The following is a 24,036-nucleotide window of genomic DNA, read 5'->3' as shown; positions in this document are numbered from 1 at the left end:
TGAGCACCGCGCGCGAGAACACGTGGCCGATTTGGATGCTTACATAGGCACGCGATACATCTTTACATCCCAGTGTTTACCATTCTTCGGCCAAGGGAAACCCCATTGGAGGATTGAAGGCCTTTCCAATTCCCCAACAATTCTCCCAAAATCTTGCGATGTAATAATGATCCAATTTCACCGCTCCATCTCCTCCAAGGCCGAAAAAAATTCTCTCTCACGCGCTCCCGTTCCTTGGCCGTCATTCCGAGATGAATCTTGTTGACCATCTGCCAATCATATCTAGCGACACAGCCCAAGCTCTCCATCTATGTTCTGAACAGTTATACTTGCTGTCCTTAACCTGCATGCCTTCTAATCCATGCGCTGGGTTGTATGTTAACGTAGTCCCAAGCACGCATCATGTTTCTTTACACGCTTTGGTGAGTTTTTTGTTGGATTCTCTTCGTGAGTGACGAATTTTTACGATCAATGTCAAAGCTGCATGCCTGGTACCACACACATCACTCGGGACATGTACAGGTACAACACATGTTGATTACAACACACAGCGACACCACGTGGAGTGATCCGTGCATGCACCACATTCGCAATGTTGGTTAACCCGACCTACAGGACGTACAAATAACACAACACTCACCGTACATATGCAACGTGTGTACGTACACATTTACACCGTAATCATAAACGCAGCGACACGACACCACGTGGAGTGGTGTGTACCTACCGAGTGAACAACACAAACCACACATGCACAATCCCAGTAAACATGCCTCCGTTTGCTGGCCCAACGTTGGGCATGCGGTTCGAATCGTTGGTCCCAACGTTGGTCCCAACGTCCCAGATGTACTGGGTCGTTCTCACACCCGTTCAGCAAGCACCACGTGGATTGTCGCGAGTAGGAAACCCTTCACAAACATCATGCTTACAACACAACATTACACAGCGACCACATAGGATGGCTGAATTTGTTTTGTCATCTTCTGTGACAATAGTATTATCCAATATACAGCATTTAATTTGCTCTCAAGCCTTCAGTTTCAAACAACACGAGGAAGGACCTTCTGTGAATGATGATAAACTCAACAGACAGAAATGTGAACCAATTGTAAAAAATCCCACCTCACAAGCTACACCACTAATCATACAATAACGTAAAGTTAAATGTACAGATGTTTTTGGGTTAGATCGCGTAAATATATCAATGTGTCGTTAAACCCGCCACCACCCGACACAGCCAATTAGTAAGGTTTGACACGTAAACAGAACGTGGCCAATTCGGTATTAGTACAGCAACACCGGTGTGTTGGAGAGCAAAGCCACAAACATTTACAATCTGAGCACGACGTTTCGCCAGTAATTACAACTAGCTGCATCAGGCGACAGCCAGATGCGTGGAGAAATCCTCCTCCTATTCTTGGTTCTTTCGGTAAAGTCACGTAGCTGTGGATTTCACACCTGATGATGATTGCTTGTGTTGCAGTCGAAACGTCGTGAGAATTTTACTGTTTTATATTTTTATTATTTTATTGTTTCCCTTCTACGTGACTTAACCGAAAGAACTAAGAATATGAATCCCTGCAGTCACGAAAGCTTTAAATTAAAATCCTCCTCCTGTTTCGTTCCTTCCTGCACAAATGTGGCTGTCGCCTAAATCACTGCAAGCCCCCGGGGGAATCTCTTCTCTGCGTGTGTCCTCGATTAAAGTAAAATAAATGTTAAAGATATAAGTCACGTAGATAGAAAATACAAATAAAATGTAAATTCAAATAATAATTTTTGTATCTATTTTTTTAATTTATTTTAAATTTTATTTTCTAATAAAAAAACTAAAATATAAATTGAAATAATATTTTTTAAATCTATTTTTAATTTATTTTGAATTTTATAATAACAAAAAATAAAATGTAAATTAAAAAAATATATTTGTAAAAATCTACTTTTAATTATTGCTTAATTTCATTTTCGATGTCCGTGACTTTACGGTAAAAAGAACGGAGGAAATGAATTTCCTAGCGGTCACGAAAGTTTCGAGTGGAAGATTCGCGGCCCTCGGCGAGTTGTGTCATCTTCTTTGGTTCTTTCGGTAAAGTCACGTAGAATGAGAATAAAATAATAAATTGATAAAATAAAATAACACAATAATATTCTCACGACGTTTCGGCCACAACAAAAGCGGCCTTCATGAGAATATTATTGTGTTATTTTATTTTATCAATTTATTATTTTATTCTCATTCTACGTGACTTTACCGAAAGAACCAAAGAAGATGAATCATTGCAGTCACGAAAGCTTTAAATCGAAATTTAACCGCCTCTACGGGGAGGGATTCCACACATCCTTAAGATCATTCAACAGACTTCGGGATAAGAAGGCTCAACTAATCGAGTCTCTCACCTTTCTGAAGAGATGCCGCGACTCTAAGGCTCTTTGTTCCTCTCACACAGCTTAAAAGCCGTGATCTGAACGTGGCTCTCTCACTCCAGCGCTGTCCTACCAGACAGTCTCGCCCCCTTCACCTGATGAAGGCCGCTTGTGTTGTGGCCGAAACGTCGTGAGAATATTATTGTGTTATTTTATTTTATCAATTTATTATTTTATTCTCATTCTACGTGACTTTACCGAAAGAACCAAAGAAGATGAATCATTGCAGTCACGAAAGCTTTAAATCGAAATTTAGAGTTGTGTCATCTTGTCGCCCTCTAGTGGCCGGCGCCAGAGCGGCATCGTCGCTCTCGAGCGGGGTCCCAGAGCCGGACGACGACGCCGCGGAGGGCGGAGGAGCAGAGGGGAGGGAGCGGCACGGCCGCCGTGTTTCGTGCCGCTGCCCCCCACCACCACAACCACTACTACTACCCCCCACCACCACCACTACTACTACCCCCCACTACTACTACCCCCCACCACCACCACTCGAGGTAAGCACGAGGAGCAGTCGTCGCTTGAGCCGTGCTTGTCACGGTGCCGTGGGGAGCGGTGGCGCAGCGGTTCACGGCCGCACCCCCCCCGCCCCCCTCTACACACACAGACACACACACACAGAGACACACACACAGACACACACAGAGACACACACACAGACACACACAGACAGACACACAGACACACACACACAGACACAGATCGACTCGGCTTGGTGCGGTGTGTCAGTAACACATCGCCACTCGAGGGAGACAAAGGCGGCCGGGCGTGGTGGCTTGGACGCCCACCCGCCCGCGCGTGTGCCGTGCCGGCCTTCGTAAGTGCTCGCGATAACAACACTTGCCCCTACAGTCTGTCAAAGTTTAATGGGGGTGGAGGAGGGGGTTATTGTTGTTGTGTTGTTGTTGTGTTGCGTTCAGCTTTAACACAGAAGCAGTGGAGATGATGTGAGGAGGGGGGGGGGGGGTCCGATGGGGTGACGGGGGGGGGGGACCTCGGGTAGCGATGGGTGGCGCAGCGGTTAGCGCACTGAGACGTCGTCAACTCGAGGGTGGGGTGGGGAGGCTTCTTCCCGACCACCTCGAACAAGAACGTCGGTGGCGATCGACATCCGTGAATCCCTGTCGCCGTGAGCTGCCTCAGTCACAACCCGCGGTGACCCGCGAGGTGAAGTATGGTCAAAGCACCCGCAACGGAACCCGCACGCCGTGGGGGCCCAGGCCCTTCACTATTCGGCAAGTGGATCGAGAAAAAGGTTGTGCACATTGATGATGATGATGATTATTATTGTTGTTATTACTGGGTCCGTCTGCTTCTAGCTGCGTGAATGTTTTGTGTAGTAATCTCGGTGCTGTTATCCGCGGGGTTTTTTGTTGTTGTTTTACGATCGCTACCAACTTTGGCTCGAACTCGAGAGCGGGAGGCAAAGCGACTCTGCGTGTGGTGGTGGTGATGATGATGATGATGGCAAGGTTGTTGTGTACAGTGACGAGACTTTTAAAGTACCCCGTTTGTACGTAATGCTTAATAATACTGAAGTATTATATAATACATTCCTGTCAACCCCTTATCAGTGCGCTACCTTATTACAGACCAATTCAGACACCTTATTGGTCACCCCGTGCCCCTTACTAATCTCAAAGTTCATCCTGCAAAGTCCCATCACAAGGGATAAACACAAACTAATCGACATAAAAACCATGCTTCTTTACCCCTATTGAAACGGCTGGACGCCGTGTGGACCTGAAAACTCAATTTCCCTGTACAAGAATGCGGATAAACCTTATGGGTTGACAACGGTATGTATAAGAATGTTTGGCTCGGGTATAGTGAATCATTTATTACCCTAGAAGACACTGTGGCAGTAAGGTGTGGGAAGAATACAGTTGTGTAGGTTATGTAATGGTGATAATACAATACGCGTAATGATTCATTTTTGTTTACCTACGAAAGCCTGAACCGGTTCTTCAAGATTGGTCTTCAAGAGGAGGGGGTGTCCTGCTTCATTGTGATGTTTGGACACAATCCATTGGTGAGAGTCTGCCCACAGCTGGCGATGGAGCATCCAGAGAACGCGTACGAGGAGGTAACGCTCACGCACCCGCACAGATTGATTCAACAATCCATCGATGTTGGGCACTGCCATCCCCTGGCCACTTTGTATATACATACGCGATTATACAATACCGTACGGGTCTCGTGTTTGTTTCTCGGCTGGGTGACAGCTGAGGAGTCAACAGTTGCCGCCTTACGCGACTCTATTATTTAGTAATCTATTTGTTTTGTGGTTTGTTTTACGATCTACCCGTAGTCACATCTGTAAGGAGAGTGCGGCCTCGCCCGATAAGTTATCGAATCACTTTATCCAAGTAAGTTAAACGGCCTTTGATGTATGTCCTGTATGTTGACCTTCTTTCGCACCGTACTTCGGCAACCGTGCTAATCAGAGGTGCGCGGGGGAAGGACAAGAAACTAAACGATCGATCCACTGCTGGATGATTAAGGCCCTCCCCACGCCTTCCCAGACTAATCAACGTTGCGTTTTGGGTAATAATTGATAGAAAGGTGTTAAAACGCAAAGGCTCTTTTGATCCTCGGTGTCCCTTGTACCATACAGTAGATGCGATCTGATCCATGTGATTCCCTTTTTGTCTCTCAGTGTTCAGTACTGTAATATTATTCAAATAAATTCACCTCTCCATGCTTCTTTGCACACTTTTCAACTTGTTCCATTTTCGTTGTCAATGGCCATGATCCTTGGTGTTGTCGTAGATCATCGTAGACAGATGAAAAATGTGTTCGGCACATTGGCGTGTTGCTTTTAATGTCTATTCACACAAAAATGTATCTTCATCGAAAATGTTATACTTTTACATTTCACTCTGAATTCTTGAAATGTCTATTACTCATTTATTCTCATTTGTTAAATGTTCAATTTCACAATGATAGGGTTAACTTATTCAGATGCTTTGACCGTTTAAATGATTTACGTAGGTCCAAGCTTAGTAAACATGGAATGTTGGGAAAACGTTGGTTTAACGCTGCCAATGTTGCATGCTTCCTGGGTGTCTCCCTTAAAAAAAACTTTTGATCTCACTGAAGTTTGTGCATTTTCACCAATCTCTAGATCCGCGTTTAGTGGTGGTGGCGGCGGCCTTGGGAACCATGCTGCAGGAGCTTGGGACGCCAACTTCCCTGTGCTGGGAGGTGGTGGGCCCTGCAGAAGGGGACGCGGGGCTACCCACTCACCGCAGCAAACATGCGTGCACCACCTGGAAGGGCCTACTCTACGTGCACGGGGGCAGAGATGCGCGCCACTCACTCGCAGACCTCTGGCAGTACGAGCCAGGTATTTGTGCTGTTATCGTGATCGCATTTGCTCAATGAAAGTCCTTATTGTCCCAATCCAAATCGTGGGAGGTACTGTATTTCGGATTCAGAATCTCTATTTATGCTGGAGGAATCCGATGAGCTATAAAGCGCTTTTTCACAAATGTCCAATAATTTCACAGATGTCCAGTAGTATTGTAAGAGGACAGGGGTAGCAGCAATAGCAACCTGTGGAAGGAAGGCTGTACCTATGGGAAAAGACCTAGTGAGCAAAGAAGTATAACTGAAATGTGGAAGGATAAATGTGGACAAATAGGCATGATGCTACTGTGGTGTAATGGTTGGCACACTGGCCTTGCAATCCACATGTCACCGGTTTGATCTCGTGGCACCGCAGTTGAAACAAGAGTGCAAATTTCCAAATTCCCCCCCCCCACCTCTGTCCACCCAGTACACTACAGTTCGTCGATTAGAAGGTTGCATTGCTGTTGGGTAAAGTGTGGGTCCTCCCACCTCTTCCAAAATGTCCGGCCAGCAGGGTTGAATAGGTCAGATACCCTTTAGAAGGGATGTACAGAGCTTTCATGTGCAGGCCTTTCCACCAATCGTGGCATGAGCAAGCAAATGCAGGGCTGTATGATATTTTCGTTGGGCACATTGTGAGAGGACAGGGCTGTCTGCTGAAGTACTGGAAGGAAGAATGGATGGGAGAACACCGATTGGAGACAGACGAAAAGTATTGCTAGATGAGTAGAAATAGTTGAAACGTGGACATTAAAAGGAAAGGGTAAAATGTTATGGAATGGTAAAGTACAAATATTTTTTGAGCCCCAAACCTGCCTTGAGGCCAACAATTATTGATTTAAGCAGAGGCTCTAGGTCTTTAATGGAAAGCGCCAAAACGTCTGCAGACATCATGCTTGCAAGGCATCCAGAGCACGTGTGTAGTCGTTGATTCTGAATGGTATTTTTCATCCTGTTCTCCTCTGTGACTGTTTCCCCCTGTTTGTTTTGCCTTTTGAGATGCAGGCTAAAGTAAGGGTAGTAACTGAGAGCTGACAGGTTTCTTAAATTGAGAAGGGTGATATGAAATTGCAAGTAGAGCTGAAGGGAGTTGCAAAACTAAGTTATGTGAGGAAAGTAAGAGGAGGAGGAATGCCACGTCTTGCTGTGAAGCAGCTGCCCACAGTACGGATGACAGGAGTTCTAGAAAATAATTCTGTACACTTGATTTGCATCTACACTCTTAACGGGTTTGCGCAGCACGCTAACCATGAAAGAAAATTCCTTTGTGGAACATGATAAATTTGACTTCAAATCTAATTGAATTGAATAACCTTTTGCCTCTGAAATTATATTTCGCTATTCATAAACTGCAGTCATAAGCTTATGATGGTTGTGGTTAATATGTTTGGCATGTGTGTCTCGACTGACCTAGGTAAAAACATGTGGCAGAGGCTAGATGAACGTACGCAGGCATTTGCGGCGCCGGCTTTGCATGAACACACTATGGTGGCAGCACAGGTAAGGTATCAGCACAGCCACATGGTCATACATACGGATTAAATCTGTTTACCAATTTGGCTCATTGCATCTGAGAAATACTATATCGCAAAACAAAAATCCTTGTCTTTTCACACAAATGCAAGCAGAGGTCATGCAGTGTTTATAACATTTTGCCTTTGGTCATATATTCAGATGCACTCGATTTGGTTGTGGTGGTGCATGCCTATAATTCAGTGCTTTGGAGGCAAGGGTCAGAGAAACAGAGAGATTTTGAAACTCCAAAACCCATTGGTCTTTGAGTTGGCCAGCAGATGGCGGTACAACAAATGGGTTCGTTAGCCATCTGTGTGGACCTTTGAGACATCTTTTTTAGATGCATATGCAATTTCTGAGTACTCGCGTATCCTCCCACATATAAAACACTACTTAAAATGGAACTGGACAAACATCCCAATGCTGGGGCCTTGTGAAAAAGAGGTCTGAGATTCATTATTTTTTGGGGAAATATTTTTTTATAAACATTTCCAAAATGCGTATATCGAAATTGCGTATGCAATTGCACATTGCCCCTTCACGATTCAGTACATTGTCCCTAATCAATAAAATATATTTCTTTCAACATTGCAATGAATACAGCTTAACAGCGTGCAGTGGCTGGAAGTAAATCAAAACATAAAATACGAATCGATTAAGATTGAATCTTACACAGTTCATCAAATGCATACATCATGAGGCTCAGAATTTATATTAATCGATGAACAGATACATCGTGAGACCATCGCATCTGTTGTGAATCCCACTCATTGTATTACTTTACATTTGTGTTGCCACTTGTACAAATGCTGAGCATTGCTATATGACTATAATGAATGATTTTCTCTAAATTACAGGGCCACCTTTATCTGTTTGGTGGATTACTATGCGATACTGACCATACGCCTCTGTGGGACTACAACATCAGTAAGTTTGAATACATTTATCTCTTAAACAAATGCAAAATCAGTAAAATCTGCATTTTCTTAATAAGTGACAACCATCACCATCTCAGGGCACTCTCAGATCACATGGCCATGTTTTCAGAAAGCGCTTTACATTACCCCATTTGGGCAGAGATTTTTTTTCAGAAAAACATTTGTCCAAAGTTACTTGCATTTGTGCCATTTTATTTTGAAGCTCTATGCTGCAGGCTTATTATTTTTCTAAGCCTGAGGGTCTCTGCTATTATAAACATTTGGGCCACAACTGACATTAAGGGAAAATCACAGTTTTACAGTTATTGCCATTCATGTTAGAGAATTGTACTCAAAATATGTTTTGTTGTGTTCATATCTGCAGATGAGTGTTGTTGGGAAGAATTTAGAGGAACTGACTTGAAAGCTCAGGTAAGGGCAGTTCGTCTCTAGTCGATGCAGTCGCTCTTTTGGCCAGTGCAGGCATTCGTACTTCACTGAACTTTTAAAGTATTATTTGTATCCCAAACAAACAACCATTTCTTCTTTATACAACAAAGTCGGAAGCCATTTCAACAATGTGTCTATTTTTTATGTATATATATGCATGTTGAACTTCTTACCTGGGGTAAAACTGAAGCGTTTGAAATATTTGAACGAGCACTAATGCATACCATTACATTACAGTCGGACTATAATACAAATGTAATGGGTAGTATAAATGCTAAAATATGGGATCATTGGACTGGGATATTGTGGACTTTGAATGTTCCATTTTGGTGACTGAATACAAAGACATATCAAGATGCTTTACATTCTAGAGCTTAACAAAAAATATAAACATTGTGTCTCAAAAATAATTCAGATATGCACAGTAGCTAAGGTGTAACCATATATTATAAACTATACATTGTGGTGTCATGTAATAAATATAAAAATTGTATTTCATTAAGACATTTTGGACAAATGTGGGGACAAATAAAATAAACACGAAATGGAGGTGATGCCCAGGGCCAATGAGACCGGGACAGGTACAACAGCCTCTCTTGATTTATTGGTTGAGCATTTGCAAGGGCTGTGTGGTGTATCCACTGGTACGTGTGTGGCCTGTGCACAAGCCGCGAGTCGTGCTGGCCACACCACCACCAACGTATGCCGTGCCGGCCATCCATAGTTGCTAGCTAAGAGCACTTGCCTCAAAACTGTTTGAGGCTGCACAAGGGATCTTTTATCTTTGTGATTTAGGCAGCCCCGCAGAACCGGCGTGACCACACGGCGGTGGTTCACCGTGCAGGCATGTACGTTTACGGTGGACACCGTGACATGATGGGGCCGACAAACGAGTTCTGGGAACTTGACTTGGGTAAGAGGCTTGAGAGAAACAGTGTTGTGCTTGCTTAACATAAAATACAATGCTTTAGAGAAGTAGTACTGCACGAACAACATAGCTGTGGTTGTCATCAGTGCATTGCAATTTGATAGAAACGACATTCCATTACATAATTGATTCACGTCACCGTAACGTGGCTTAAAAAAAAATTCCAGCCACAGCTGAGGGAAAATTATCTCCATATTAATTTAATATTTTGATTATACATTACATTACAATATTCTGCATTCTGATATACTGTTCATAAACAACGTTAGTTAAAATAAGTTAAGCATTGTGCCTATATGTAAGTGCAAATCAAGGGTACATATTTGCATTGGCCACATGTCTCTCATGTGTTGACCCCATGACGTCACGACTGGTTTTGAGAGTGGGCCCGTTAAAGGCATGTATCTCCCTTCAGCAAAGCGAGGCACACAGGCTCGTTTAAGCCAGCTATTTGGACCTGATAAATAGGCTTGGGCCAATAATAACACTTTTTCCACTGTACAAATTAGTCGTGCTGCACCCGGGCCCAGGTTGATTTCCAAGCTGTGCCATTGACAGTGTACGCCACGAACGCATCGAGTCACGTGTAGATGATGTGGTAATGTTATATTTAAGTGTACTGGACTGACGTCAGATGCAATTAATGCCTTATCAGCCCAGCCCCGCGTCGTACTCAGACCTTAGCCAGATTTAAATGTCTTGAGAGGGCAGCATATCATGGTTTAGATTCGGCTCGGCATGGCCAATAGGCTCTGGCAATCACCTGTACCGTGAAGGACCCACGCTTGCTCGGCTCGGATGTGCCAGTGGAAAAGAGGCACAGTATTGGATTGCTGTGGAAACTCAAGACTAACCCCTTTTCCAAATTGTTTGCAAATTGGGTCAGCTCACTTCCAAGTGGCCGTGGGAACATGGCATGCGATACTCAGATGTACAGGGCTGTCTGGGCATGATCGGTCGTGTGGGCACAGAGAGCCGTGTGTGGCGATGCCGCTCAACGGAAGAGGCGAAGGGCAATGGGGGCAGCCCTGGGCAGAGGTGCGCCCACTCGGCGACCTGCTGGCGCGACCGCATGTTCGTGTACGGCGGCCTCGAGCGCCTGCGTGTTCTTGATGACTTCTGGGCATGGGACTTCACTGCAGAGTACTGGATGAGGCTGACGGCCAGGTACAGTGAATCTGTGAATCGAAACCCGTGTTTATGCATCACACTAACTGTGTTAATGAATGTTCAGTGCATTATATTAAAATATGTGAACAAGATTTTCATAGGAATTAGTTTTTCAAAGCAATCAATTCAATTATTGAAATGGATTCTTACACGATTACAATACTTGCATCGAATCATGTGTGTGGTAATCATTCATGATATTTACGCGACGTATACGGGAATTATACAACAATGTAACATTCATGAGAATAAAGTAAACAAAATAGTACAAAAATAGATAAAAATAAAAGCAATATAAAAAAGACAGTAAAAATGCCATTAAAAAAACAATAGATTGTCATCCTAAATTGTTAAATTAACTTGCTTGGCAGTGTGTCATTACATGCTTACCATGTGTACTTATAAATGCTACCTATATGCCTGGGCTTCTCTGGATAATCCCACTTCCCTCCTAATATTAAAATATCCAACCAGTAATTGTTCAGACATTACAATGCAGAACCTTGCACCAAAAGTATTAAAAGTCAGTTATTTTGCAATTTACAAATTATGTTGTTCATAATGTTATACTACAAAATCAAGAGTCTAATGCTTCTTTATGCAATTGTATCCCAACGTCCATGCATGTGCGTGTACACGTATCTATGTGTGTGGGTGCATCATGCACCAGGTCTGATCCAGGCCAGCTGCACCATCACGCAATGTGCATGATTGGTGGATGTGACGGCGGTGCGCTGTTCCTCTTTGGTGGTAAGAGCAACAGCCGTGTCATGGGCGATGCATGGCTCTACCGCTTCAAGGAGGGTGCCTGGAGAAAGGTGCGGACAACTCCTAATGAAGAGCTTCCTCCTAACATGGCCCAGCATGCTCTGGTGTCTTTCTTCGACCGAGATCCGAATGGCAACGGGTCATCCTGGAACATCTCTACCACGAGTTACGAGTGTCGGGCTTTCGATCCAGATAGCGTGTGGGAGCACGAGTGGTTGGACCTGGCAGGAGCTTTTTCATTTGTGGACATGGCTGAGTGTGGAGGGCAACACGTTAAGAAATCCACAAACGGCTTACCGAGTAATGGCAGAGCCAAATCTGTCAGTTATGGCTTTTTTTATTACCCCCCAGAGTGGGATTCATCCAAAATCAACGATGGTGAACGGATGACCCATAGAGGTGCCAAACACTCGACTGCTCGCCAAAATATGCTACGTACTCTCTCTACATCAGAAGAAGATGGAAAAAGTGTGCACTGCTCAGGGATATCATTGAGCAATGAAAAGCAGCTCAAAACGCCAAAGACAGTCGGTGAGAACCTGTCTCTCCGGGACGGCAAAGGTGTGGGAACTTTGGCCTATGGAAGTGAGATTGGAGATCTCACAGGTGGCACTGTTCGGAAAATGGAGATGCTGCTGATTGGGGGGATTCATGACACAGGGACTGGAAGCATCTCTGCCAAACCCATCTTCATGGGAAGATTTAAAATATGCTAGCCCACTATGTTCTATTCCCAAGGCAAAATATGTAGCATTTTATAACTATTAATCCTCACATTAAGCGGTTTACAGTTGAAAGTGCCACCGATGTTATACAAATTCAGAATGGCTGCTGACATGAAAGTCCAATACTGATGTTTTAAAACTTATTTTTAAATATAAATAGGGTATTAGCACTTCAAGGTTTCATATCTTAATAAAGCCATGCATATATGGGGCTTGGCTTTATTTTTTGTTACAAATAAACTGAAAAAATATATATTATTACTCTACGTTCTCTTAACTTATCGCAGTACTGTTGTATATATTGTATAATAAACGTAAAGCCATCCAGTTGCACATACAACTAAATGTATTTGTTCAATTGTAAACATTGCATTGGGCTGGGCATGATGGCAGATGGTCAAGAAAATTACGTAAGTAGCGGTCAAGGGGTGGAGGGGTGGGGTTTAGGGGTGGGGTTTAGCGGTGGAAGGGCTGGGTTTATTTTATTTTATCAATTTATTATTTTATTCTCATTCTACGTGACTTTACCGAAAGAACCAAAGAAGATGAATCCTTGCAGTCACGAAAGCTTTAAATCGAAATAGAAGGGCGGGGTTTATGGATGAAGGGGCGGGTTTTATAGGCGGGATGAAGGGGGCGGACGGACGGGGTTTAAAGGCGGAGGGCAGGGGTTCGGGATGGAGGGGCGTGGTTTAGCAGCGGACGGACGGGTTTAAAGGTGAATGGGCGGGGTTTAGGCGTGGATGGGCGGGCTTTAAGCGTGGATGGGCGGGCTTTAAGCGTGGATGGGCGGGCTTTAAGCGTGGATGGGCGGGCTTTAAGCGTGGATGGGCGGGCTTTAAGCGTGGATGGGCGGGCTTTAAGCGTGGATGGGCGGGCTTTAAGCGTGGATGGGCGGGCTTTAAGCGTGGATGGGCGGGCTTTAAGCGTGGATGGGCGGGCTTTAAGCGTGGATGGGCGGGCTTTAAGCGTGGATGGGCGGGCTTTGTCCCGCGTCGCGTGGGCTCGTTCGCTCATGCGCAGCGAGGCGTTTGTAAGAACACGTCACGAGTGCGGCCCGGTGAGAAGGAGACGCAGGGACTCGGGCCAGGTGAGGTTGTTCCGGCGGACCCCGCACGCTGCCTTAAGGGACAGGGGGCTTGGGTCAAGCGTTAGCGCCATGGCCAAAGAGGTTTGTGTTCGAGTTAAAGACTTTGGGTTGGTTAAGGGTTTAGGTTAGGCCCAAGGATGTGACTGTATACATAGTACACGTATGTGTTTGAAGGGTTACGGAGTTCGTGTTTGGCCCGGGTTATCACGAGGACCCCGAGGGTACGCGGCGGTCTCGGCCACTCACTTTGTTAACATCTTCGTCCCATCGTTGTGATCAAGAACGCCATCCCCACCGGCGTCGTGATCAACATCGGTGTCATCGATCCCATCGATAATGGTGTTAACATCGCTCCCTACGCGGTCATCATAATCACTGATCCCACACCGTCATTACCTTCAACACCACCTCACGGTTTTCGTTATATCATCACCCCCCAGCATTGATATCGTTATGATCATTCATTATTATCGCCGTGTCATTAATCATCACCTTCATTAACATGACTAGCATCGACATGAAGTTTTTGTTATTTTGACTGTCGTCGCCTCAGCCATGTGATGGGATCGCGCAACTTGAGTGAGGTTGCTGATCAATCAAGACAGCCACGACTTGTATCTAAACCCTCGTCGTACTGGAGCGCGATGGCTGTGGGAATTGGGATTCGTGCGGTGTTTTTATTTGTTGTTCTTGTGTGTGGTGATAATGATGATGGTTGCGGTAATGATGACTAGGGCTGATGATGGCGATGACTACGAAAATGATGATGCTCATGGTAATGGTGGCTGAAGTGGTAATGGGTTTTTTTTGTACCGATCTTCCTGTCCTGGCTTAACGTAACAACCGTTGACGATGTAACGATTTGGTATTCTTGGTCTTGAATAGTGTGCAAACATCGACGCTCCTGTGTCTCGTGTGATGTATATAGAATACATTTCCGTGGCTTTGCGAGTACAATACGCGATATTAATCATGTGAAAAGAATCGATTCCTTTGCACGCGATTCTATAGCTGTATAGTCACCGACGGAGTCGTAGAATCGATTCACCCGTCGTACGCATGTGCCACGTGGCACGCGTAGATTCACTGTGCGGATGCATTTACTGTTTAATTATAGCAAAGAAAACCTCTTACATAACATTCATCCAAGATTTTGAAAAATATGAAACAAACTTTAAACTTGATAGTTAAAAAGTAAAGCTTTTGTCAAGTATTAGTGTAATCGTGTCCAGAGTGGGTGTGGTGGTTTCTGGAGCGTCAGTGATGATTGGACGTTAACATTTAGCTCCCCGAAGTCCCTGCCTCTGCCCCAATGTGATGTATTTCCGGTCACTATTCTGTTACACGATTATTTTGTCTTATTTTTACGATGCAGTTAAACCGTATAGTTTCCATTTCATGTAATTTGTACTCTGTCGTGCCAACATGAGCATACACAAAAATAATTGTTCAGCAGACTTTAACGAATAAAATATGTAACTCATTCGCACCCTGCGTCCTTTCATATAAGATTTGATCTTATTTCATGGATGAATATTTGCATACAAAGTGATCATGGACCAGGTGAGAACTCCTGAGTGGAAGCCAAAGGAGGGAAAGCAGCCAAAGAGGATATTTGCCGCAGTAGTGGAGTGAATGAGATGGGCTTCTGTGCAGGTGCTGGGTGGATTGTTTCATCATGGGACCAACTTGGGGAGGACTTTGTCCAGCAGTGGATTTATTTTGACTGATGATGACATTCTTGTTTCCCTTACCAGGTTAAGACTAATCCATCATGGACCAGGTGATGACATTCGTGGAGCCCGGCAGGCAGTTCGCCAAGGATTCCATCCGGCTTGTGAAACGCTGCACAAAGCCCGACCGCAAGGGTGTGTGTCCCATCATTCATTATCCTGAGGATGCACAGCTTCCGGCTGTTATGGTTTTTCGTATATGTGCTGAACTTCTTTCGCACCGTATGTAGGCAACCGTGCTAATTGGAGGTGTGTGTGTACCTGTATTGGGGTGATAGTTGAAACCATGCCAATTTTAGGTGGTTGGCTCAGCACTGAGCTAAGCACCACTAAGATCTTTAAATCCAGGCAATTGCCTCATCGTTAAGCTGAGTTTTAAAGTGTTGATGGTCTGAGCCCAGTAACCAACTCGATTTTCCAGCTCTGAGAATTGAAAATATCGGTTTGTCATGCGACATTTATCTTTGTACATTGGAGCTTGGCAAGTGGGAAAGTGCTACCCCATCGTGCAAAAGACGTTCAACATATAGCAAACACCCCATGACTGACACGGAGTTGGGAGACCAGCAGTACATTTACAAAGGGCTGTACATTGCATTTGGCCAATTTTTAAGAGTGTTTTTCATGCGAGTGCAAACTGGAGTAACCGCATAAACTATATCATGCATATGAGGATTACACAAGAGGTATCTGCAGCAAAGCTCACGAACCCGCCTGGTGTACGGCTATCGCCAGGCCAGCTCACAGCCCAGTGGGTTTGGAAATTTTACAAATATGCACAATCTCTAAAGCCTTGCCTCCAAATCGCTGGATCGCATGCGTGCGCAACTACACTCGGCTTAATTGTAGGGGCACATGTCACTGAATCTGGTAATACTTGGAAATACAAATGCTCAGCCTCAGTGCACTTGATTATAAATGTTCAGTCATAATTATTGCACTTTAATATTAAGTCCTCTTATCCGTTAATAACTAATTATTAAACATCAAAATTTGTCTGGATTTCTTTAATGGTAAATACTTTTGTTGAGTGAATAGGAGGCTTATTGGAGCAATTAATGATTACACCTTTGGGTAAGGTAAGCTTATGTTTGGATTATAAACTTTTAAAACTTCTATAAATCTATCACTTTGTAGTATAACATATTCTGAAAAAGTGTTTATTATTTATCAAGACAAAGTATGCTCAAGGGAAAGTTGTATTTCTCTGTGTAACCTCTGCATCTGACTGCTGTGTAAATGGCTTTGTGTAATGATGCATCTGTTGTTAATGCAGAGTTTCAGAAGATTGCAATAGCAACGGCAATTGGCTTTGCCATCATGGGCTTCATCGGCTTCTTCGTGAAACTCATCCATATTCCCATCAACAACATCATTGTGTAAGTGGAGTGTAGAATTTCCAAATGTCCTTCATTTGAACTCTATTATATCACACTTAAGTGTTAATAACACTGCACAATTTACTTGAGTGTTATATGTTACACCTTGTCACATTCACTTTTTTTCCTTTCTCACTGAATTATTTTTCATGCGTTGAGTGTTGAAAGAGGCTGTTAATGTGATAGACTATCTTGGTGTAAGAATTTTTTCTCGTTATCATTGATTTTAGAAATGTTTAAATAATAAGTTTGTGAGTCACGTTGAAGAGTGCTGGCTCTGCTTTGGCACATGCTTCAAGGTGTTCACCTTATGTCATTCAAAATTATTGGATTGTGGGTGCCAACTGCATATTTGAGTTGTGTGTTTGTGTGTTTTTTCAGTGGCAGTTAAGATCAACTGGAGTTCTACTTTGAAAGAGATGCTGTCACTTCTGGAGTTAACTTTATATCATCAACAGTAAATGCAATAATGTTGCAAAATGTGTCCAATATTTTACCAGCAGTTTTTGACATTCAGTTTTGTCTTGTCTTATGAATAAAGCCCATGTGAGTGTTGATATTACTGAAATGTCTCTTTTAATGTACTGAAATACACTGACCACTGCTGGGTGAAGGTCTCTCAACATCCATGGTCTTGCAATGTTACAAACCATCTTACCCTGCGGTACATGAAGTGATTTAATCTCGATCAAGTGGTGACTATCCTCAGAGGGTGTTTCTGTCCTTTGGCTGCCATTCCATAACCAGCCTTGACCATTGACAGGCCAGTCTTCCACGAATTAGGAAACATGCAAATTAGAGTCTTGGCTGCGAAGAAAATTAAGTGGGATGGGGCTCGACATAAAATCTGCTTATAACTTAAAACGACCTCGGGGAAAACCATTACTGATGTGGCTTTGCTTCAGGGGACTAATACCATTGGAGCACTGAGCAAACATCACATCCTCGGCTTGATTCCAGGTCACACCACCTTGTCAAGTATTGACAAGTTGATGGGTGATATTATTCACCCAGTCATTAGCCACACAATAAACCTGCCATGTTATATTTAATCGTTTCAGCTCTGAGGATTTAAATGTTCCATTTGCCACACTGCTTTGTGCGAAGTTCCATTTCGTGTGTATAAGAGCAATCAAATCTTGAGGTTTTTGAGAGGCTGCTCCCACGGAGCGATCCATAGCTTTTTCGAGTTGTGCTTGCAATCGCAGTCTGAACGTAATTGTGAAAATAAACATTGCTTGTGTTTAGCATGGAGAGATTGGTTATGCAATTAGGGTTTTATTTAACTGCAGCAATTTTTATGTAATTCCTAATTGAGTCTACCTTTCAATTAACTCTTGAATTATCACAAAACATCTGATTGCATTCATGCAATTCACCATTACTCCAGAAAACGAATATTTTCACCCAGTGCACCTAGCCTTTGAAAACAAAGAGAAACAGTTTTGAAAGGCATACGCACGAGAGTCAACATTGGAAATGTGATGCATTTAAAGGTCGAATTCCGCCTTCACTCGGTGTCCTTTTGATGTCAGAAGAGGGCAGTGCAGCTGATGATTAGTATGAGTAGAAGTGGTTGTGTAGAGGTTGTTGGGCAGTCGACCTTGGAACCCCAATCGCTTTGCGCTTGTCGGGAATTAATATTGACGAGCGCGCTTCGTAAACGTGTTTTAAACGCTAAGAGCAGGTTATCGCTAAACTAGTTATCTACTAATGCTGGACGAAGCCTGACAATACGTGTACCGTCTACAAATTAATAGTACATCACATGACAAATGAATTTTATGCACACAAATCAACTTTCAACTATTTTTGTGGACAGTCATTTTATTTGATCATTCCTGGGTGGTATGGTAGTTGGTGCCTTGTGTTAAGAACCCCACTCATTTGAGTTAGATTTGCCAGCCGTGGATTCAACATTATTGAACTGGCCTTGAGCTCTCCTTCAACCGTATTGACCGACGTGGTCAAACAACCAACGGTGTAGGGAGGGGCCCTTCGGCAGTGGGTTGACCACGGCTTATCACGTTGGAATGACGTGTGTATCAATATTTGTGTATTCTACTTAATCTGGCACGAAGGGGTTTTGTGTCTGTGCTTCATGATTAAACTATAAAACATTCCTGCACTAAAATATCTAAGATACTTAACTATTATAGGCATCTAAAACTCATGTGGTTGTTTTTTTATGGCCAAATCCCATTCCGTTTGAATGCGTATTCATACAGATATTTCTCATTCGGTGGCGAATTCAAATGTACAAACTACATTGAGGTTTCGCAAATTTGAGAGATTACCACAATAAAAATTCGATGCTAATTATACCTGTTTGCATTACATTTGTTTCATTTTATTTTTTTATGCTTTTGCCAGAATAACTCGTAAATTAGCAGCGTAGCCTGATGTAGAATAATCCTATAACTTAGTCGAACTCGGTTGGTCCGATATCTCGTGCTCCCAGGAAGCCGTGGGGCCGATGGGTTGTGTCTAAAATAACATTTGTGGAGAGGTATAAATGAGACATTGCTTCTCTAACTTGTTACATATCAACCACAACCAACCATATTACTGCTGTATTGTTAACGCATTTTTGAGCAGCAACGCGTTGCTTCGCTAGAGGGCGATGTAAGCACGTGATGCTGTGATTTCTTTTTTTGGACCGAAATTAGGTGTTGATGCTCTGGAGAGAAATGAACGTGGCAAATTGAAAGTGCACACCGCATTTTTATTCCAGTCAATTATCGCTCAGAGTGAAGTTAATGGGTGTGATAGAAGTGCCAAGTTTAATAAAAAATAATTCTTCGTCAGCAGTTTGCCAATCGTAAGACGCTCTAAGAAATAGGTACAAATGGCTTGGGGCAAAATTATTAAATGGATGCCAACAATTTAAATATTGCATTAACTAGCATAATGATAGTGCATTGAACGTGGGTGGGAATGATTAAAAAGCACAAACAGTTCAAATTTTCTGAAAACCACGAAAGACATGTCGAAGAGGCGAGATAGAAAAAATAATTTGTTGAACAAAATATTGAAACGCGGAACTGTGAAATGGTCAAGGAAATAACGATTAGAGAATTATGGGAACACGAATTTAAATCACTGAAGAGGTCGTAACAATGGGTGCATGAAAGCCAAAAAAAATTTGCAATAGGCTATTTGGAAGTTCTACAGCCCTTGGGGAGTGAGATGGAACTCACTGAACGTCAAATATGCAGGACGAGTTGCTGGAACGGAATTAGCAGACCTACTTACTCAGCATTCAAAGATGTGAAATATGCGAATCATGGAATGATCCCACTATTTCTACTCAAATTTGGTTATATGACGAAGAGCAATTCGTGTCACACTGCAAATTTGTACATTGTTTAGAAACATTGGGAACAGCATAATGAAAACAATTCGAGGCCAACCAGCCACATGAGCAAACTGCGTTTATGAAAGGTTTCTCTACCATTCATCGCATATAAACTATAAATGATTCTGGACAGATGAATCAATATCAAATACCAATCTGTCTTGCCTATGCAGACTATGAAAATTCAGTTGACTCGGTGGAAATTGATGCAGTTACTTATGCTCTCGCAAACCAAGGTATCGATAAAAATATATTTAGAAATTTTAAACATTAAACAAAAATTTATCATTCCACTGATAATACAGTACATGAAGTAACCAAAATAAATGTGAGAAGGGAAGTCTGGCAAGGAGACATTTTAATTAACGTTATTCACAACAGATGTTTTCTGAAAATTGAGTTTGAGAAATAAAGGTGTCAACGTTTAAATTGACACGTGATAACCAGCGGGAACTAACTAAAGGGTATGATTGAGACATTTAATTAGGGCTGCAAAGTTGGGCTCAAGATAAACACGAGCAACAGTCACGTACATTGAGTTCGCTATGCAATTGGGACAATAGTTGTAGGCATACTACATACAACTTGGAATCACACCAACTTGAAATCACACCAGACGTATACAAAGACCAGTTACTGCAGACGGACAGGGAACAAATGAATGAAATGAAGAGGTGGACACAAGTGGGATTCAGTGTTTTTTGGAAAACTGATTAATATTGAAGATAATCTTAGCCATGTGTGTCACAGCAGGTACATCACCTGCTGTGACAATCCAGTTGAGAAATATGAGCAGCACGCAATCGAAGTACAGAGAGGTGCACGCTTGGATTGTCACGAAACGAAAAGAGGAATACTTGGATTCGGGAATATACTCAAGTTAGAGACATCGTCCAGTGTTGATCTGAGATAAGTAATATTAAAAATAATAATAAAAAAACACGCTTTAATGCAATGTACCCTACTTGTAATGGAAGAACTCCACGACTCCAGAAAGTGGCCCCGAAGCTTGCCATAACGTAAGGGACCGTGGCCAATTACAGCCAACGTCAATTGACCGTGGACAATTAGACCCAAGCCGAAACATAACATATAAAAAATATAGTTTTTTGAAGTATTTTTTTAATGATCGAATATGGTATTGCCATCAGTATGACATAAGTATACCAAGTTCGTAGTCGATACCACATTGGGAAGTGGGTTAAAATTGAGTTACAAGATTTGAGGATACAACGACAACAACAACAGAGTGAGTTAATAGAAAGCGTGTAATAATAAAAAGAACACGCGCTTGGGCATGACACGGCGATGAAAAGCGATGATAGCCAATGGTAGGAGGCGAATTGCGGAGCGGAAGCCAAAGGAGTGAACATCTGAGAGGACATCCACCGTAGAGATTGAGCGATTAATCAGCTCGTGCGTGTGTGCTGCTGGGTGCACTGCACCATCGCAACACGGAGAGACCGCTTGAGGCCATTTAGTGGGTGATTTCGTGGTTGTTGACGACATTAATTGTTATACAAATTTATTTTTAGATAGCCTTAAACATGGGTTGCAATAAGCTCTATACGCTTTTACAGTGCTAACTGAGGATTGTATTAGTAAAAGTGGTGCAGATACATTGACTCGTGCTTGGTGTTTCCCCTTAAGCATATTTCATCTTCCTGTAATTATAGCCAAACGAGCGACGCTGTCACATCAGCTCATGTATAATTGGCTGCATCTTAATTGCACCAACTGTTTTATTTATCTCGGTTTGTCACAAAGGGAAAAGCACACGCCTACATCCCCTTATAGAGTAATTGCGTGCCTGCTAAGTTGTATATATGACCTATTCTCCAGCAGGGCAAAGAAATTGGTTTTCAATATCTTGTCCCTGTAGTCTTGACCCCACTCTGGGTCATATTTAGCCCCCCCATTACAGACCCCACAATGGCCCTGCCACTTACAGAGAGGAGCTCTGAAATTGTGTTTTTATTTTGTATTGACTCGTCTCCGTTTTATTCCACTATTGCTGCCGCTGTTACCTGCTGCAGATAAGTTGCGTACGCAGTGTTTTATGCATTAAAAAAATGTCACGCGTGCTATCTAAAATTAATGCCTAATAATACGTACGCCGGGGATGTTTGCCGTGGTATATTGGCTCATACGCTGGACTTGCAGGCCACAGGTAGCAGTTAAAACTATTGTGCAAGTTTTTTCTCAAATCTCCCTCAACCTCTCTCCATGATCGTTTATCGATTAGCACGGTTGACTACGTACGGTTGCGAAAAAAGTTCAACATGCATACGCCCAGCGACAGTCAGTCAATCAACAGTGTTGCGTATGAGGGGGTCAAGCGTGACTACTCCCACCGCTTTTAACACGTCGAACCAGCGTGGAGGAGTAGACCAAATATTCGCTTGTGGAGGCCCCTTCCTCCAGCAGCAAGCAGTGGCAGCGCTGCACCTTTAACATTTACCACGCGAATTCGCTCGGCAAATTTGTCCGCACGGCAGAAAGAAGCAGCCGCGTACGCGGTGGCGATGATGCAGCCACGTGTCGTCTACCGTTCGGGATGAAGAGGGAACGATTTTGAGTGATTTAAACGTTGAACTTGCGTTGGGTTCGCAGAGCCAGGTTCTCGTACAGTTGTTGAAAGTGGCATTGCAGTAAAAAAATAATGTACGGCTCTAGTTAACGCTTTTTTTTGTCCCATGAGTGTTTAACATTGCGCGGTATTTATCGAAATTACTCGTGACTGCACCGTAATGTTGCATTTCACCCCCTGAAAATAAACTTTATTCATATCGTGTCGAAATTGGGGGTGGGGGGGGGCGCAAGTATTCAAGGACCCCGCATCTTATCTTGAGAAATGGGTGTCGTGTTCCGAGACAACGGAGATTTCCATTCCGAATTCTGCAGTTAGTAGTGCAATCACCCTGTTTAAGAAAATGGCCCTGGAAAAATGCATTACGGCCCTACTTTTGAAGTTACTTAATTCGGCATTTATCCAAACTAGGAGCACATTTGATCTGCGCTGCAAACATCGTTCATCGCAACTAAAACTGAAATGTGTAGGTCTTGGATCCGGAATAAGGTGAAGTATATATTTTATGTCTGGGCTGAGACCAAGTTGCTACACTTGAGAACCCAGTTTAATCACCATTAGCCGAAACCCAGATGTGAACCAAGGGACTCAGTGGTGCAGGATCAGTGCTCAATCCATGAACCCATGAATCCTAATGTTTAACAGTAAACCTGTCCGCAGTGTTTGGTTTGAGCCATATGGCTAATGTTGATACACATTTCTATAAACTCACTAGATTGTGAGTATATTGGTGTGGAGCAGTGGGGAAAATGGTTATCTACACTGCGCTACAATCCCAGCAGTGTACAACATCAGTGGCATATTGCATACGATCATACTCTGGGTTTTATGTTAACTCGGCAGGACCATTATTGCCTGGTACATTGTACAACATCAGCATCGGGAAGACTAAGGTGGCTGACGTGGTGCTGGCAACACCATCACTCGTGTGCCATGCCAGCCTTATTAGGGATTCAGATACAGCAATTAACTGCGGTATAAACAGGATTTCGTTTGTGTGCAAGCTTCGTGGGGAGTAGTTGCATAGTGGTTAACGCATTTCACTACAAACCCGACAATTTGAGTTAAATTCCTGCCCATGGCTAACATCAGTGGCGAGTGTTATCTGAGCCGGTTCTGGTCCTCTCTGAGATCGACTCAGCATTAAACGATTACTTGACCACACCACCTCTTGGTGTGATGTACCGGACTTAATCAGTAATTGCTACCAGCACTTGCCTGAACAGTCTGATAAAGGCTATACAGGGGGTCATTTGTCTTATTTTCTGAAATCTTCCACTTATATCAATGACAGATCAATGGAAAATGTGTTCCCACTGGAACCATATTGGCCCTTAGGACAGTGACAATGTTTGGCTGACCTTAGACCTCGGAGGAATAGGTGACAGACATTCATAAGGAATGCACAGAGGCAACTTACTGCAAAGATGACAGCAAAGCCCTTTGCGCTACCTAGCAGTGCAATCCTAAGCCAGTCGCCGTGATGGCACGTCTTCTGCATTAATCCCTTGAGTTTCATTACCGTCGACGTGTTTGTCCTGGAACTGGCTTCGAGCAATGGCAGAGACGCGCTTGCTGTAATTAAGGCGACCAAACACGGGCCACAACTGCACACTCGAAAGAGCAAAGACTGCTGGC

The 24,036-nt window shown here is 43.3% G+C and overlaps 2 protein-coding genes across 4 annotated transcripts; both read left to right on the top strand.

Annotated features, from left to right (window-relative positions):
- The first annotated feature begins 2,717 nt into the window (after positions 1-2,717).
- LOC116938699 (leucine-zipper-like transcriptional regulator 1 homolog) lies at positions 2,718-12,581 on the top strand. Of its 3 annotated transcripts, XM_032946186.2 has the most exons (10): positions 2,719-2,918; positions 4,375-4,507; positions 4,733-4,790; positions 5,549-5,770; positions 7,190-7,275; positions 8,148-8,217; positions 8,593-8,639; positions 9,453-9,570; positions 10,557-10,752; positions 11,426-12,581. In XM_032946186.2, exons 4-10 carry the CDS (start codon positions 5,587-5,589, stop codon positions 12,237-12,239), a joined length of 1,515 nt encoding a protein of 504 aa, XP_032802077.1. In that variant the 5' UTR covers positions 2,719-2,918; positions 4,375-4,507; positions 4,733-4,790; positions 5,549-5,586; the 3' UTR covers positions 12,240-12,581. The 3 variants fall into 3 exon arrangements, with proteins under 3 accessions (XP_075913014.1, XP_032802077.1, XP_075913003.1); XM_076056899.1 differs by lacking the exon at positions 4,733-4,790 and having other exon boundaries at positions 2,718-2,918; XM_076056888.1 differs by lacking the exons at positions 2,719-2,918; positions 4,733-4,790 and adding an exon at positions 3,426-3,676.
- A 603-nt stretch (positions 12,582-13,184) lies between these two features.
- Positions 13,185-17,007, top strand: SEC61G (SEC61 translocon subunit gamma). Its single transcript, XM_032946190.2, has 4 exons — positions 13,185-13,338; positions 15,096-15,206; positions 16,348-16,450; positions 16,832-17,007. The coding sequence occupies exons 2-4, from the start codon at positions 15,113-15,115 to the stop codon at positions 16,839-16,841; spliced, it is 207 nt and encodes a 68-aa protein (XP_032802081.1). The 5' UTR covers positions 13,185-13,338; positions 15,096-15,112; the 3' UTR covers positions 16,842-17,007.
- Positions 17,008-24,036: the final 7,029 nt, after the last annotated feature.

The sequence above is a fragment of the Petromyzon marinus genome, chromosome 4 (assembly GCF_048934315.1).
Source record: "Petromyzon marinus isolate PM22_M1 ecotype Great Lakes invasive population chromosome 4, UKy_Petmar_22M1.pri1.0, whole genome shotgun sequence".
In the NCBI taxonomy this organism is placed as follows: Eukaryota; Metazoa; Chordata; class Hyperoartia; order Petromyzontiformes; family Petromyzontidae; genus Petromyzon; species Petromyzon marinus.
Note: the sequence above shows the minus strand (reverse complement) of the source record. Positions and strands in the feature narration are given on the sequence as shown.

Coding starts and splice junctions, on each gene's coding strand:
- LOC116938699 (XM_076056888.1), top strand. CDS start 3,596: ATGGTCAAAGCACCCGCAACGGAACCCGCACGCCGTGGGGGCCCAGGC. Junction 3,677..4,374: donor GCAAGTGGATCGAGAAAAAG/GTTGTGCACATT, acceptor TACCTACGAAAG/CCTGAACCGGTTCTTCAAGA. Junction 8,640..9,452: donor GAACTGACTTGAAAGCTCAG/GTAAGGGCAGTT, acceptor TTTGTGATTTAG/GCAGCCCCGCAGAACCGGCG.
- SEC61G (XM_032946190.2), top strand. CDS start 15,113: ATGGACCAGGTGATGACATTCGTGGAGCCCGGCAGGCAGTTCGCCAAG. Junction 15,207..16,347: donor CACAAAGCCCGACCGCAAGG/GTGTGTGTCCCA, acceptor TTGTTAATGCAG/AGTTTCAGAAGATTGCAATA.